This window comes from Fragaria vesca, linkage group LG1, assembly GCF_000184155.1.
Source record: "Fragaria vesca subsp. vesca linkage group LG1, FraVesHawaii_1.0, whole genome shotgun sequence".
Lineage (NCBI taxonomy): Eukaryota > Viridiplantae > Streptophyta > Magnoliopsida > Rosales > Rosaceae > Fragaria > Fragaria vesca.
In genome coordinates, this window is record NC_020491.1 from 20,092,218 (window position 1) to 20,109,108 (window position 16,891).

General features: G+C 38.6%; 4 protein-coding genes across 4 annotated transcripts; 3 read left to right on the forward strand and 1 right to left on the reverse strand.

Annotated features, from left to right (window-relative positions):
- The first annotated feature begins 661 nt into the window (after positions 1–661).
- LOC101301720 (nucleobase-ascorbate transporter 11-like) lies at positions 662–6,985 on the forward strand. The gene is made up of 10 exons (XM_004288474.1): positions 662–1,298; positions 1,984–2,081; positions 2,165–2,335; positions 2,546–2,646; positions 3,157–3,292; positions 3,455–3,505; positions 4,168–4,455; positions 4,744–4,978; positions 5,164–5,444; positions 6,098–6,985. Exons 1-10 carry the CDS (start codon positions 662–664, stop codon positions 6,317–6,319), a joined length of 2,220 nt encoding a protein of 739 aa, XP_004288522.1. The 3' UTR covers positions 6,320–6,985.
- Positions 6,986–7,970: 985 nt separating this feature from the next.
- LOC101312583 (F-box/kelch-repeat protein At3g06240-like) lies at positions 7,971–8,777 on the forward strand. Its single transcript, XM_004289486.1, has one exon. It carries the CDS (start codon positions 7,971–7,973, stop codon positions 8,775–8,777), a length of 807 nt encoding a protein of 268 aa, XP_004289534.1.
- A 2,885-nt stretch (positions 8,778–11,662) lies between these two features.
- LOC101302010 (F-box/kelch-repeat protein At3g06240-like) lies at positions 11,663–14,618 on the forward strand. The gene is made up of 2 exons (XM_004288475.1): positions 11,663–12,917; positions 14,364–14,618. The coding sequence occupies exon 1, from the start codon at positions 11,692–11,694 to the stop codon at positions 12,907–12,909; it is 1,218 nt and encodes a 405-aa protein (XP_004288523.1). The 5' UTR covers positions 11,663–11,691; the 3' UTR covers positions 12,910–12,917; positions 14,364–14,618.
- An 898-nt stretch (positions 14,619–15,516) lies between these two features.
- LOC101312873 (putative U-box domain-containing protein 50-like) lies at positions 15,517–16,770 on the reverse strand. The gene is made up of 2 exons (XM_004289487.1): positions 15,831–16,770; positions 15,517–15,720 (listed from the first exon to the last, which is right to left on the reverse strand). The coding sequence occupies exons 1-2, from the start codon at positions 15,957–15,959 to the stop codon at positions 15,517–15,519; spliced, it is 333 nt and encodes a 110-aa protein (XP_004289535.1). The 5' UTR covers positions 15,960–16,770.
- Positions 16,771–16,891: the final 121 nt, after the last annotated feature.

Below are 16,891 nucleotides of genomic sequence, written 5' to 3' on the forward strand. Positions count from 1 at the left end.
CTTTTATATAAACCATTTTGGTTCATCAAACAAAAATGCTGATTCAGATAATCAAGTGAACACTGTTGTAGTGAACAGTATTATTGTTTGAAAAATTATGTGTATCGATAAAAACCTAATTCGCACGCAACTTAAATGAAAATAGAAATGCAATTGTAATTGTAATTCATCTTTACATATAATCATGCATATAATGCATAATCCTCAAATCTTCCTTCAGCTATTTCAATTTTCCTTCCGGACAACACAGACCATATTTGAAAACGACATCATGATGGAGCCCTGGCAGAAAATAATGCATGGTTTGATGTTTTCAATGTTTCTTCAACGGCCAAGAAAACAGGGCGATTTCCGTAATTTCGCTTCTGAAAGCAACCAGCGAGCGGCAACTAGATCAAAATCAACTACAAGATGAAGATGCCTCTGAAAGTCTCACTCACTCACTCACTCACTCACTCACACTAAGTCACCATTACTAACATCATCAGCACCAAACCCATCTTTTCACACCTTCCCTAATACCAACAAAACCAACTCACTCTTTCTTGCTTTCCTTTCACTCTTTCAAACCCCTTTTGGGACTATTCTCAGCTCAGCATTTTAGCAATTACAGTTCTTCAACTTCAAAATTCGAGCCATACCCAGTTGAGAACACACTCCAATGGCAACTGGGTCGAGCTCAGATTCCATTAACAAGGCTCAGAGCGTGAGGGGTCGACCTGAAGTGGGCACTGTGGAGCCAAAGGTGGGAGCTTTTGTGCCGAGGAGGGATCATAACCCGAGAGAGCTCAAGTCATGGGCAAAGAGGACTGGGTTTGTGTCCAATTTCTCAGGGGAGACTGTGGGGAGCAGCAGTGGGAGGAATGAGAGTGGTGGTGGGTTTGATTTGGAGAGGGGTGGTAGAGGTGGAAGTGGGTCGTCACCGAAGATTGAGATAGATCCGGTGTTGGGCCGGACCAAGCCCACTAGAGGGGTTGAGATTGAGGCAGTTGGGGTGAGGAGTGAGAGTGAGGAGGCAATGAGGGTGGAGAGAAGGGGGAGGAGGAGTGAGGATGAGCCTGTTTTGGGTAGAGATGAGGAGAGGAGTGTTGGGAGTAATGGTAATGGAGTTGTTGGAGGTGGTGTGGCGGGCGAGGCCAAGAAGTTGGATGAGGGAAATGGGAGGGAGGGAATGCAGCTGTATGAGGGAGATGGGAGAGAGGGAATGCAGCTGTATGAGGAAGGTGAGGAAGGTGTTCATGGAGGGTGGGGTAGGCCGTCGGCCATGAGGATTGGATTGAGAGAGAATCCGGGCTTCGGTTAGTGTATACTTGCATTGTTTTCAGTTTTCGATTGTTGAAATTGCGAATGTAGTTATAATTGCTAATTTGTTTGTGTTTGTTGTGTGATTATGTTGTAGTGGATTGGAATAGATGGAAAATTTAAGATAGTAATGCTTAAGATATGAAATTAGTTGACATTAAGTTTATGCCCCTTTTGAGTAAAGACAAATAGACAATATTTGTGTGTGGTGGGAGGAACACTACCACCACTTTTCTCATACAGTGCAATAGATATAGGATAGAACGCAGGAAAGATATGAACATCATCAGTGGGCAAGTCATGCTGACAGAAAACAAGCTTATAATGCACCCTAGCATTCACTTTCTTGAAGGAATCAACATATGATTTAAACCCTGAACTTCTAGAGCAGGAGATTAAAGCCTTATTTGCTTCATATTATTAAAGAATTTGGACTCGAGATTTCAAAGCTAAAAAGGATGTTGTGGTCTATTCTCTTTATTCAAAGTGATGGTCTGTACTGTACTTTGATAAAATTGTTGATTGGTTCTCTCTTGGTTCAGTCGGTGGCCAAGGAGCATTCCCTTCCTATTACTGATTTCATATTTTTAGAACGAACGACCTGGTACTCTTGAATCTTGTTGCAAGTCACAAGAGCTTAGCTCTTTTCCCTACACTCATCTGGTTAATTTTCAATGGCAGTCCCACTAATATATTACGGTCTGCAGCACTACTTATCATTGGCCGGCTCACTGATATTCATCCCTCTAATTATTGTACCAGCCATGGGTGGAACAGATGTAAGCATGTGTTTTCCTGCATTTATTTCTGTCTTGCAAATTGAACTGGAAACTCACTATATACATTAAATACATGATCACAGAAGGATACTGCCACAGTGATCTCGACAATGCTGCTTGTTTCTGGAATCACAACCATATTGCACTCTTACTTTGGAACCCGGCTTCCATTAGTTCAAGGAAGTTCGTTTGTATATTTGGCACCAGCATTAGTTATCATAAATGCTCAAGAATATCGGAATCTCACAGAACATGTAAGTGTTCTGTAAAAAGAGTAGTAGTTAGATACAATCAAATGCAATGTTTTAACATCCAGAGAATTCCCTGCATCATTAATCTATTTGCCACACATTTCAACGATGGAAGACTTTATACCTTTTATGTAAATGGAGTAATCTTTCTTGCATCTGAGAAGTGTCAAGACTCTCATGGTTTCAATGTTTATTGATTCCATTGAACTGCAGAAGTTTAGGCATATAATGAGAGAACTGCAAGGAGCTATAATTGTTGGTTCGATATTTCAAAGCATCCTGGGATTTAGTGGGTTAATGTCTTTATTGCTGAGGTAATACATATAACTTTTTGTGAAATTTTGATATTGCCTATATTGCAGTGCTTATTACAAAGGAATAATAGCATATACATATTTCCAAACTCGGCTTAGTGCTATTTTCATTTTCTTTAATTATGACAATGTAGTACCAATGTTGGAGAACTCATTTCCATTTGTGGCTTGTTTTACTCATGTGATGGCTCTGTAGCATAGATAAGTTTGATGTGAATACTGGAAAGACAATTTTGCTTTTTCCATTGGCATATAACAGGGAACCTAACATATTAATACTGTCAGTTTCAAAATGATTTAATATCTTATAGTGATATGTCAAATTCTGGTTGCACTTATAGTTGCATCAGCAGGACTTGGTGCATATGTAGCTTAATTATGTTTCTGACATAAATATTTTCTCTTATGATTCACTCATGTTTGCTACAGTGGTTTCTACTGTGTTCTTATTTTTTGTGCCTTCACTGTGTACATCATTTTTTCCCTAATCTTGATGATTATTCGTTGCAGGTTGATAAACCCTATCGTCGTTGCACCAACTGTTGCTGCTGTAGGTTTGGCATTTTTGAGTTATGGCTTTCCTCAAGCTGGTAGTTGTGTGGAAATCAGCATTCCACAGATACTTTTGGTTCTTATATTCACCTTGGTAAGTGATTATCTGGTACTGCATTTGCATGTGCAGCCTGTGCTATACCTCAGTCACTGTCTTAACGAGTCTTTCACATTTTAGCTTCTTAATTCAGCTTATGCTTTTGTGAAGTGTTAAAAAATAACTGATAATTCGTTACTTTTGTTGCTTTGTTTTTAGTACCTTCGAGGGGTATCCATCTTTGGGCATCGTCTTTTCCGGATTTATGCGGTACATATCTTACCTTTCTACACTAACTTTTATTATTTATAAAGTTAGATACTCATCTTGTTCGAAAATGAAGATTTCAACTTTGCACATTGGCAAAACTATACTATTCAATTGTTCATGTGGACTAAAGAAGCACCACTGTGCACATATATTGTGCCCTCATGGGAAGTTGAACTCCCAACCTAGTTCAAGAGAAGGCCCCAGCTACTATCTAACTTTTGGCAGTGCAGGGAACAATTAGTGATCTGAATTCGTACTGAAGGTCCAAACATTGACTTTAAGCAATGTTAGTAGCATATAGAAATATACCAATACCTGTTTTCAATTCCTTGTGGACCTTGTGGGATATGTAATTGTAGCTCATCATCATGGTATTTATTATCTGAGTTGGACATCTTTGTCTTTCTAATGACTGCCAGATGTAATTATCAGTGAGAGATTTGTTAAACTAATTAGAGACTGAAACCTTAACCAACCAAAATTTCAATGAGAGAGCTCCTCTTCAACCCACAATGAAATCTAAGGGAAAAATATTCGTTTATATGTGAAAGTTTAAATAACTAAAAAGAAATAGGAAAAGAAACATTATCATCTCATTTGTTTCTACTGGTTGACAGCCTGTGGATATTATGACTTGATAAATTTTGTTGATGTCATTTCAGGTTCCCTTGAGCATAGTGATCATATGGACTTATGCATTCTTTTTGACAGCCGGTGGAGCATATGATTACAAAGGCTGCACCTCTGATATACCTAGTTCAAATATCTTAATAGATGCTTGTAGAAGACATGCATATACTATGAAACATTGTAGGACCGATGTTTCAAATGCATGGAGAACTGCTGCATGGGTCAGGATTCCCTACCCTCTGCAATGGGGTATCCCTATCTTCCATTTCAGGACTTCCATTATCATGATCTTTGTGTCTCTTGTTGCATCAGTTGATTCGGTGGGTAGCTATAAATCAAATGCAGTTGAAAATAGTTATAAATATAAATTCACATCCTGTGTCATTTAATTGGTAAGGCAAACATATAGATTGCTGATTGGCTTTGTTTCTCAATAAAGAATTAGTTTGACATCCTTTAGTAATGATTTTCTGATGTAGTGAAGGCTCTGTGATTCACATCTTAATATTGCTGAAGTAAATCTCTATGTGCACTTTAAGCTACAGAATGAAGATAAAGATGAAATTACCAGCATGACTCTGATGCATACAATGAAAATACTTGTCCAGGTTGGAACATATCACTCTGCATCTATGCAAATTAATCTGAAGGCTCCAACCCGAGGAATTGTCAGCAGAGGAATTGCATTGGAGGGATTCTGCAGTATATTGGCAGGACTTTGGGGTTCAGGTACTGGGTCAACAACCTTGACAGAAAATATTCATACAATCAACATAACAAAAGTGGCAAGCCGAAGAGTTGTGGAGCTTGGAGCAGTTTTCTTAATCTTCTTCTCATTCGTAGGTAAAGTACTACGAAACATCACAATTTAGTGTATGTAATAATGTTATCAGGTCCTAGTTATTCTATACAGAGCTCGTAAATGGATAAAAGTTCATTTAATAATGTCATTTGGTACACTGGTGTCATTTGCTGCACTGGTGTTATTCTGAATAAGCTGCATTGGTGTCATTTGTTGTGTTTGACAGGAAAAGTGGGTGCCATTCTTGCCTCTATACCACTGGCCTTGGCTGCTTCCGTACTCTGCTTCACATGGGCCCTTGTTGTGGCATTGGGTCTCTCAACATTGCAGTATAGTCGAGCAGCAAGTTTTAGAAACATGATGATAGTTGGCGTTTCATTGTTTCTTGGTTTATCTATTCCTGCATATTTTCAACAGTATCAACCAGAATCCAGCTTCATACTCCCTAGCTACTTCATTCCTTATGCAGCAGCATCTAATGGACCAGCCCGCACCGGTAGTAAACAGGTAAGAAATTTATTCCATCATCCTTTTTTCTTTTTTGCGCAAATACATGAGAATCCGATTCTCCACCCCCAAAATAATTGAAAGTTGAAAGGCAAAGTTTCTTTCAAAATAGTGATGACTGATTAATCAAACAAAGCATGCTATTCTTGAAAAACTGTGACATAGAAACTGTATTCGGAATCTAATTTTTGTTGCATTTGAGGCGTAAATGCTAAAGTAAACATAAATAGTAGCTAGCCGAGATGTTTTAAGGTCACATAAGTCATCATAGAGCAATACGACAGAATCTGGCAGTTTTTGAAAATCTCCTTGGGCCAAAAGTGGGTAAGACCATCTGCAGATAGTACATTCTCTGGATCAGAAAAAACAGCTATGCAGAGAATGCGTACCTCCCGTGCACCATGTTCACAATTAGGGAAAGTAACTCAACTATTGCTTTAGGATAATTCACCTCCCTGCTATTAGAATATTTAGAGCAACTGGCCAAGGTTTTGAACGAAGGAGGAACTCTTACTGAATTGTTTGGGGAGGATTTTGATAAAGATGCATATAATATAAGACATACTGTTAGTTTGTCCAAGCATATTAAACTGTAACTTTGAGATTTATTTGTTCCTAGATTTGAGCTCATTTTTGGTTTAAATGTTTGTCAGCTTGACTTTGCTATAAATGCACTTATGTCTTTGAACATGGTGGTGACACTCATGGTGGCATTGGTACTGGAAAACACTGTCCCAGGCAGCCGGCAGGAGCGAGGGGTGTATATATGGTCAAAACCAGAAGACATCAACACCGATCCATCTTCCCTTGAAGATTATTCCCTGCCAAGGAAAGTTTCGAGATGTCTTTGCCGCTCTAGTTGTCTGGGCGTGTAATTTCAAGCAGACTACAGTATGAGCCATAGAAATGTGAAAAGGTGACTTGGTAGACTTTGAGAGTACTGGAGATTGGATTTAGTGAAGCCCCGAGTGACGACACAAAATATATACATTAGCAATAGCTTTATCATACCAAATTGGAGATGTTGTACAACTACAAGGTTAGAGAGTAGGTTGCAATATTGGGATTCAAATTTGTACAATAACTTAAGCAAGGGCTACCATTTAGCCCCTTCTAATCTATAAATTTCCTCCCAAATGTTTTTTAAACTCCTTCATTAACACTAGTTGCAATTGAGTGTTCTATTTCTAGTGTAGGTTCCACTACCCTAACAATAAAAGCACATAAGAACTAAAATCACAAGAGGTAAAGGAAAGAGAACAATAAATAAAGGCTAAGAACTAGAAACACACAAGTATACCCTTAAAGTACTTGCATTCAGCCATAAATCTAACTATCTAACTACCAAAATAGACATTATAAGCTTCAGATTATCTACCAACTTCAAAAACAGTAACAATCAGTAATAGCTTTAGCTCAATCTTTTGATTTCATTGTTGGGAGTTCTCTCTTGCACGACTTGCAATTTGGTCAGCCTTCTCTTTAGTTTGGTTAAGCTCTTTCTTTACCGTCTCCATGAACAATTCCCCACTCCATCCTTGAAAGGAAGTACACCTTTCAGACAGCTTCATAAGTTCCTCAACCAATTCCATCGGCCACACACCAGCTGTCTCGTCTAGAAATATAAGCTGGACATAGGGTTCAGTCATATACCAAGTAACACTAGTCCCCTTGTATCCACCTAATAGATGCAGAATTAAGTTCCCAAAAGCCTTCACATCCTTTACCAATTCACTTGTCTGGTACACTTGAGGCTGCTCAAGATCAACCTTGGCAAAACTTCACTATCGATGAAAACGTTGGATGCACTAAGATGACCCTGAACTATAAGTCCAGGCTGAAGCTGGTAAAGGTAACACAAAACCTTCATATATAATGTGATTTTGAGTTTAAGACATGTGTAATAGCCTTAAGATAAATATGTAGATAAGTTTTACATTTGAATTTGAAATCTAAATTGCAATTGAGAGTAGTTTTATAACAAAGCAATTAAGTTTGAGGACTTCGATTCGCTCCTTTTTTCAATCGCATATTCACATCTGAACCATCTACCTGGTAGATATATATGAGTAGATCATCTCTATAAATTTTCATCCAAATTGACAATCATTAAGGCATTCATTATTAACGCAATTTACCGATTATAAACTTGAACAGTTCATGTTTAACAAATTTGGATCGTCAATTGATTTGATTTAGTTCGAGTCTTTAATGATCACCAATTTGACTGAAAACTTGTATAATTAATCTACTTATATAGACCTAAAAACTACACGGTTGACATAAACCATTAAATGAAAAGGTCCTCAACTAGTACTCAACAAGATGATCCTCAGTTTCTCTAGAAGAAGGGTTTGGAATCCTAATTTGACTAGGTTTTATTGAAAAGGTGATATGCAGATTAATGAACTCTAATATATAACTTCAAATATTTGATGATTATAGAGGTATCAGTAATTCACTACTCTTCGTCCTCATCAGTCCATATTTGTGAGTTTCACCGGCTAAAACACAGGCACAATCGCAATGTCAGACTACCTCCCGGAAGATCTTATTTACAAAATCCTCACAGGATTGCCGGCGAAATCGTTGATGCGATTCAAGTGCGTCTCAAAACGGTGGCGTTCCCTCATCTCCGACTCACAATTCGCCAAGACCCATCTCCAGTTAGCTTCCACCCACCAAACCCTAATCCACGGCTTCCTCGTATGCAGCTCCCCTCATATCCCCCAGCTCGAATCTTCCGTCTTGGAATCTCCCTCCTTCGGCGACAGCTCTTCCCCCCGAAAGCTGGCCCACCCAACGGAGGAGGAGGGCTTACCTGTCCTGCTACTCGGTTCATGCAATGGTTTTGTTTTTACTTGCCTCGGGCGGGCTGGGCATCCATCTCGGAATTACTCCATCTGGAACCCTACAACCGGGTTCTTCCTGGATCTACCCGACCCGGAATTTCCCTACTACGACGATCATTACTTTCGCCGCTTTATTCACCATGGCATTGGTTATGTGCATGAAACCGACGAGTATAAAGTTGTGGTATCATCTTATGATGTCTCAACCCTGAAGGTGTTGTCGTTGAGGGATCAGTATTGGAGAGAGAAAACATGTCCGCATCAGTTTGTAGATCATGAGACTGAAGGGGTTGGACTACAAGAGACGCTGCACTGGGTTGTTTTCGACTATGAACATGAACCCCCACTGGACCCTGAACCGTACATGGTTGCTTTCGAGCTGAGAAATGAGGATTTTCGAATAATGCAGCTTCCTTTGGCTGCTACTGGAGAAGATCTGAGTCTGGCGCTGTTTTCATGGAGAGGATGCATGTATTTATGAGTGTACCCGATTTCGTATGCGAAGACAGTGCAGTGTTAGGTGATGGAAAAGTATGGGGATGCTGAGTCTTGGACTAGGGGTTATAGCTTTAGTGTTCCCAATCCACCAGTATGGACCAGGTATCTGAGACCGTTGTTTATCACTGAAAATAGTAGAATTCTCCTAAGGTATTCAGATGAGAACTCGTTAGTAAAATTGGAGTTGGTCAAAGTTGTTGATGAAGAAGAGAATCAAGAAGAGGAGGTGGTTACTTATAGGCATGGGTGGCACGAGAGAGTTGTGGGTGGGGGTCCTGGGGGAGTCTTATGATTGTATATGCTGAGACTGTATTTTCTAGTGTTATGGTGGAACCAAAGCAGCCGGAGACAGATCGAGAGGGCAAGAAACTGAAAACGCAGCACCAAGGCCTCACAAAGCTCGAATGAACTTAATGATTGCTGGTTTGTTACTCCTCGCTTTTATGCGTTAGAACATAATTTGTTTGTTTTTTCTTCTATGGTACAGAGTCTGTTTTGATTGTTTGAATGAATTTCTTCCAAATGCTTTCCTTGGATTTGTATTTTGGGGAATTTTCATATACACCCAATTTTAAAAAATGGTTTTAAATAAAACCCACATAATATTCATATTTGATAGACATCTAAAATGTATAAATTATGATAAATATTATGTCCTATTTTTCCTAAATTTTACACAATTGCCACCATTCAACTATAACATATTAATATAATAAATAAGCTTAATTGATGTTGTCTTCAATACCTTGATTATGAGTCTAACACTAACATTTTTCAATCAACTTGCAAGAATCATGTAGTTTTCTTTATTTTTATGAAAAAATCTAGCTTAAAGGAACTCATTCTCTAATCTATACATAAAGTAAAATATAATATGAATAAGATATCTCATCTAAACCTTAAACCCTAAACCCTATACCCTGTACCCTATACCCTAAACCCTAAACTCTAAACCCTATACCCTATACCTTATACCCTATACCCTAAACCCTGAACCCTATACCCTGAACCTATACCCTAACTCTATGACCTAAACCATATACCTTAACCCTATACCCTAAACCCAATTTTGGGTTTATTCTTTTTAGGTATATTATCATATCATGCCCTACTTAATAGGTACATTAGAAACATAAGTAGTAGATGGAGTGTAAAGTATTCTCTCGATTAGGATGAGAAATGATATAATAATGTACCTAAAAAGAAGAAAAGTTAATCAAAGAACAAGAACATGTACTTTACAATTAGATATTTTTCGACTATGTAGAGAGACACCAAATGTGAGGTTAGGAATGAAAAGTATAATCTTATTACAAACGACATACTTCTGTATATAGCATATATATACACTCAAGTTTGTAATAACAAGGTAAGAAATTAAAGAATCTAATTGATTATGACAAAGTTAACTCCAACTAAATTTTAGCTAGTATTTGAGTTTCAAATGATGCTAAAATTGAGAAATACACTAAATTTAGTTTTCTACTGTCTAAAGGGCAAATTAGAGAAACTGAAAAATGAAGAAAACTATTAATTATAGACATTTGCTCTATATGGTATGTTTGCTTATGTGGAGTAGGTGTAAAATAAAAGAAAAATATGTATGGGTTTATCTTAAAAAAGGTATAGTATTTTGGATTTTTTTCTAATTTTCTCTTGTATTTTTCCTATATGCTTGCCTGCAGGCTTAGTATGTAAGGGCACTCAATCAAGGGATGCTGAAAAATGAATTGGAAAAATGTGTTCTATATATTTCCTTGGAGCTAGATCAAGGGGAATTAGTTTCAAAGTGGTCTATCATGTTCTCTATTGAAGTGGATTGAGTCAAGTTCCAGAATTGTATTACTGTTGGACCATATATTGTTTGTGGTATTGACAAGGTGTAACCAATGGCTATTAAATTCAGTAGCTAATAGAAAACCCGGTAAATTAGAAAAAAATTAGATACGGGATGTTACAATGTAGATTGCATGCCGGATGATATCATAGTGAGAATCCTCACCATATTGCCAGTGAAATATTTGCATGTTCTGATTGGCTGCGTTTCGAAACAGTTGCGCTTCATTATCTTGTCTGATGGCCAGTTAGTTGGTCTAAACCCCTCTAGGTGATGATGATTTTGGTGTCTCTACTGTGACCATTGGCATTGGCTTTGTTTGTGGGAATGAGTTGGGGAGGGTAGTCGTTGGTATCGGAGAAAAAGTGGGCTAATTTGGAGTCGTGTTTACATGTTGAATTGTGGGTAAAAGTGCCCCGAAAAATTTGGAGACATCCCATATCTCTCGTGCGTGTATTAATGTGTAATTAATGCTAAAGAAAGTATGAAGCAAAAAGGACTGTGAATGATCTATTTTCCTTTATAAACTACTTTCTTTCTCTTTCTAAGCTTTTTCCTTCCACGAACTTAACGTGACCTTAAATCTTGTTTGATTTGCGGAAAGGTAGGTAGTTCCAATCCTCTTTTCCATTGGAAAGGGATAAAAGATAATGAAATTTTATAAGAACCTTTTATTTTGATGTTTGATAACACAAGATAAAAAAAAAATAGTTTATTTAAATCTTAAAATGAACCACTTTCGTTTATATTTTCTTCACTTACGTAAAGGAAAGTGATTCTGATGTTCGGAAGCATTTCCTTGCCTTTATCAACCCAAACGCAGAAAAGGAACTCCTCATGCTTGCTTTCCAGTAAACAACACTGTTGTTTTCTCTCTTTTTTTTGAGAGACTCGAAACGCTAACACTAGTCACTGTAAAGCCGTAATAAGGTCACACGTGGTTACGAAACGAAAACTCGTGGCAGTAGGTCAAGATGCTACGCGGCGCTTCCAAATTAGTTTCGTCCAGCTCTCAATGGAGTGTCAGTACTCAAACGCACACAAATCTCATTCATCTGCAATGTCGGACTACCTCCCAGAAGATGTTTATTTCAAAATCCTATCAAGATTGCCGGCGAAATCGTTGATGCGATTCAAGTGCGTCTCAAAACGGTGGCGTTCTCTCATCTCCGACTCCCATTTCGCCAAAACCCATCTCCACCAAACCCTGACCCACGGCTTCCTCGTATGCACCTCCCCTCACATCCCCCAGCTCGAATCTTCCGTCTTGGAATCTCCGTCATTCGGCGACCGCTCTTCCGCCCGAAAGCTGGCCTTCCCGTCCAAACTAACGGAGGAGGAGGAGGAACGCTTGCATGTCATGTTACTCGGTTCATGCAACGGTTTTGTTTTCGCCTGTCTCCGGCGGCTTCGTAATCCGTGTCGGAATTACTCAATCTGGAACCCCACGACCGGGTTCTTCATGGATCTACCCGACCCGAAATTTCCTGATGACGAAGAGGACGAGTTTTTCCATCGCCTCGATCATCATGGCATTGGTTATCTGCAGGAAACCGACGAGTATAAAGTTGTGGTATCAGCGGCTGGCTGGAATATTATGAAGGTGTTGTCGCTGAGGGATCAAAATTGGAGAGAGATAACATATCCGCATATGTTTGTGCATGAGCCTGAAGGGGTTGGACTACACGAGACGCTGTACTGGGTTGCTTCCGACAATGAACCAGATCCCGTACGGGAGTCTGAACCCTACCTGATTGCTTTCGAGCTGAGAAATGAAGATTTTCGGATAATGCAGCTTCCTATGGCTTCCATTGCAGAAGATGAGAATCTGGCGCTGTTTTCGTGGAGAGGGTGCCTGTGTTTATGGGTGTATCGGACTCGTTCTGCGCAGACTGTGCAGTGTTGGGTGATGGAAAAGTGTGGAGATGCTGATTCTTGGACCAGGAGTTATAAATTTGGTGTTCCCAATCCGCCAGTATGGACCAGGTATCTGAGACCGCTGTTGATCACTGAAAACAGTAGAGTTCTCGTGAGGTATTCAGTTGAGAATTCGTCAAAAATATTGGAGTTGGTCAAAGTTGTTGATAAAGAAGAGAATCAAGAAGAGGAGGTGGTTACTTATATGCATGGGTGGCACGGGAGGAGATTTCAGTGGGGGAGTCTTATGATTGTATACGATGAGACTTTATTTTGCAGTGTGATGGTGGAACCAAAGCAGCCAGAGAGAAAGGGCAAGAAACTGAAAACGCAGCACCAGGGCCTCACAAAGCTCAAATGAACATAATGGTTTGTTACTCCTCCCTCTTACGTGTTATAACATAATTTGCTTGTTTTTTTCTGTTATGCTGCAGAGTCTGTTTCGATTACATTTGAATGAATGTCTTTCAAGTGGTTTCCTTGGATTTGTATTTTTCCTCTATGCTTGCCTGCAACCTTAATATGTAAGGTCACTCAATCAAGGGATGCTGAGAAATGAATTGGAAAAATGTGTTTTTTATATTCCCTTGGAACTAGATCAAGGGAAATTAGTTTCAGAGTGGTCTATCATGTTTTGTATTGAAGTGGATTGAGTCAAGTGCCAGAATTGTATTACTGTTGGACCATTGTTTTTGGTATTTACAAGGTGTAACCAATGGCTATTGAATTCAGATTGTTTAGGATGCTGAAAAGTACTCTGGATGTTTCTGATGGAAATATTCATAACTCCAATTTTCAATAGCCATGGTCCCAGAAAAGTAGAGGATAATGGCCTGCTTATAGACTTCAGACTGGTCTTCCCGACCACACTAACACAATTGATCTCATAGTGGAATTGTTTCAGTCTACAGTAGTTACTAGTCTGGATTACTCTCACGGAAGTTTATGCTCAATGTACCATTTGGTCTTATCAGTTTTAATTTGTAGTGGCCATGGATCCCTTTGATTTACATCATGGCCAATGAAGGGAAAAATGTTTCACCACATCAAAAGGAAAGTAAAACCCATTTTCCTGTTAGAAAGATATCCATAAGCAATACCTGTGCAAGAGAGCTGATGATTTGTGAATACAATATAAACAGATAAATAAAACTGATGTTGGTTGTCTTATTTAAAGTTTGAGGCATTACTGTACTTTGGTGAGCTTGTGCCTAATTGTGTTTGTCTGTGTTTGTATAAGCTAGAGAGATAAAATGCCCTGTTATCACTTTAAACAGAGAGGAACATAATGGACATTGCTATTGATTACTCTACACTTTTGTAGACTTCAGTTTATTCTTCATGCATTTGGAAGTTATTTGTTCAATACAGGGTAATCCATGAACATGTTATTAATTCATTTTGAATGCCCTCAAAACCCTAGTATGGTTCAAAAAGGGTCTCATTTCACAACAAGTTTTAAGCTATATGTAAACAAACAAAGCTACCACTTATTATATTCTCTACTTGTCTAATTGTTTAGGTATCTCTGTGCTCTATTTTGTTTTCCTGTTGGGTGTTCCTCTGAATTTCTCATCTTGGTATAGTTTCTGTGAATCTCTTTGTGTTCTACCCTGTGGGTCTGGTTTCAGCTATTTCCTTATTGATGTTTGACTGAAAAAATGAATTTGTTTTAGTGCCATATGCATTAGCATTTAGGAAAGCCTCGTCCTCTTCGGAAATTTGGCTACATCTTCCAACTGTGTTGTATTATTTCCTTTTGAACCGAAAACCTGTATATCTCAAATTGTTTGCTCTTTTCCATCCCATTTTCAGGAATAATTTTCACTCCGGCATGCTGGCTCAAAGATAGTAGCCTGGATGACAAGTCTTCCTTGTTGGTCATTGATTTCTGTGGTAAATGTTGTGAACATATGTTATGGTATGCTAGTCTGCAGGGACTGTAAATTCTCTTCTGGTTGGTTACTCCTTTGACTCTTATGATTTTGTAAATTACATATCAAGTAAGCTTTTTGCTGGATACATCTGATGTATTTTGAAATGGAAAACTGAATTTCCATTTGTACTTGGATCTTGAACATCTTAAATTTCAAATCACTACTAGTCTATCTGTGTCATTTATATGGCTCAACTCTAGATTTACTAAAGCAAGAACCAACCTGTTACGTTTAAAAGAACAACTCCGTTTATGTTTCGTATGGGATTATGACAAGTCTTCCTTGTTGGTCATTGATTTATGTGGTCAATGTTCTGAACATATGTTATGGTATGTTAGTCTGCAGGCTGCTTATATTTGACTGTTATGATTTTGTTAATTACATATCAAGTAAGCTTTTTGCTGGATACTTCTGATGTATTTTGAATTTCAAATCTATCTGTGTCGGTTATTTGGCTCAACTCTAGACTTACAGCAGCAGCAATATATAGCCAACCTGTTATTTTTACATTATGTTTCGTATGTTCGACTGATGACATGCCATAAACAACTTATTTGTTACCAAGACTAGCATTAGTACATTGATGTGAAAACGTATACTATTCTTCCAACTGTGTTGTTTTATTAACTTTTGAACTGAAAACTGTGCTATGTAGGCTAGGATCCCATCATTCCGTATTGGATTCTTTTCTGAACACAAGTTTACTGGCTCCCTTAATCGGATTTACTCTTCAAGATAGAAATTATAAAGTTTGTTAAGGTGTATGAAACAGTGAAACAGATATGAGTCCTGTAACAAGTCTCTTGATAGCAAAACTGAAAAAAAAAAAACACATCTCCAACACACACAATGCTATTACAAGGCAAGAGGTCTATAAGCATTGGTGTAAACAAGATATGTAAACAAGATAATCAAGTACAATAAAGAACTGGAAGTCCAACCAATAAGAATATCTGATAAAAGCTTCAGAAGAGTAACAGATCAACCAAGTAATAGCCATTTGATTTCCAATCACTTCAATTAAAAAGAAATTATGGATTTGGATGAGGAACTGATCTTTCACGGTACCAGTCTTTGATAAGAAGCTTAAGGGTACCATTAGGGGTGAGAATCTTATTCTCGAGCTTCAGATTGGTCATTGGTGATGTCTCGTGCCCGGTTTGCAACCATCTCTCTATGCCTTGTCGCTCATATGAAAATCCATCAGCTGCTACATATGGATCCTTCATCACTTCCTGCATCAAAAATAGTCTCTGCTTCATTAGGTGCGTAGCTTGTGTTCCAATTAAGAACCACTTTTCTCCAAACTACTTAGTAAAATGTTCATCTAAATCGAAAGGTTTACCTTATATATGGGGCAGTAAAATTGTCTTGGAATGTCGGAGGCCTGATCTCTACCACTGGTAACTACATCATATGTTCTTGCACTTCCTCTGGAAATTTCGTCAGCCTTTTGTTGAGTGAGCTGCTCCATTCAAGCAGCAAATCTGGACTACTGCTCCAACAACTGACATAATCACTTGTGTAGTTAATGCAGCCGTATTGCATGACCTTTGTATTTATCTTTCATACATAGCTCTACTATTGTATTCTCCTTTCATACTTAGGTATAGGTTAATCTGTACTAGTATAAATATCCTCCAGTTTGGAGAAGAATACATCTGGGAATTATACCATACCTCTATTCTTGACATGGTATCAAAGCGTTCTGCTCTTGAGACCGATACCCATATCTAGAATTCTAGATTTACCCATACCCATACCCACATTCCGCTGCCAGAAAATACCAAGAACAATTTTGTTCTTCACTTAATCCAAGAGAACTTTGTTCTTCTGTTTTTCCCAGAAATACCCAGAAAATATACCAACCTTTTTTTGCTCAAAGATTGAGCAGAAACTCTACCAAAAATACCAAGAGAAGAACTTTGTTTCTTCATCTTACCCAGTTATCATATCTATATACCAGTACCAGAAGAAACTCTGTTTCTTCACCTACCCAAATCATATCCAATTCTGATTACCCATTATCCATAAGCCAAGAACTCTGTTTCTTCAACTTATCCAATACCAATAATACCAAAGAACAAATTTTGTTCTTCACTTACCTGAACCATACAAGCGGTGATCGAATCCCAACTTCAGCCAAGACTCGGACTTCTATCGCTGATTCAGACCTTGCACCGTCTGCAACTGGTTTCATTGCCGGGACCAGAGCAACCGCAGCTGCTTCAACCTCCATACTGCCTCGGCGTCGCTCATCTGACTGCAGCTCCGTCGACTTCAATAGACAGCCGCGCCGTTGATTCTCAGACCTTGTTCCATTGCCAGGGCGAACTCAGACGCCTGAAGACGTGCCTGCAACTTCCTCCGATCATTCCAATCAGCTAGGCTGCTAGTGCTAGAAGG

Bases quoted from the DNA above. Each gene is read 5' to 3' on its own strand.
- LOC101301720 (XM_004288474.1), top strand. From the start codon at position 662: ATGGCAACTGGGTCGAGCTCAGATTCCATTAACAAGGCTCAGAGCGTG. The intron at 2,647-3,156 runs GTAATACATATA...TATTCGTTGCAG, and splicing joins TTAATGTCTTTATTGCTGAG to GTTGATAAACCCTATCGTCG. The intron at 3,506-4,167 runs GTACATATCTTA...ATGTCATTTCAG, and splicing joins GTCTTTTCCGGATTTATGCG to GTTCCCTTGAGCATAGTGAT.
- LOC101302010 (XM_004288475.1), top strand. From the start codon at position 11,692: ATGTCGGACTACCTCCCAGAAGATGTTTATTTCAAAATCCTATCAAGA.
- LOC101312583 (XM_004289486.1), top strand. From the start codon at position 7,971: ATGTCAGACTACCTCCCGGAAGATCTTATTTACAAAATCCTCACAGGA.
- LOC101312873 (XM_004289487.1), bottom strand. From the start codon at position 15,959: ATGGAGCAGCTCACTCAACAAAAGGCTGACGAAATTTCCAGAGGAAGT. The intron at 15,721-15,830 runs GTAAACCTTTCG...TTTTTGATGCAG, and splicing joins TTTACTGCCCCATATATAAG to GAAGTGATGAAGGATCCATA.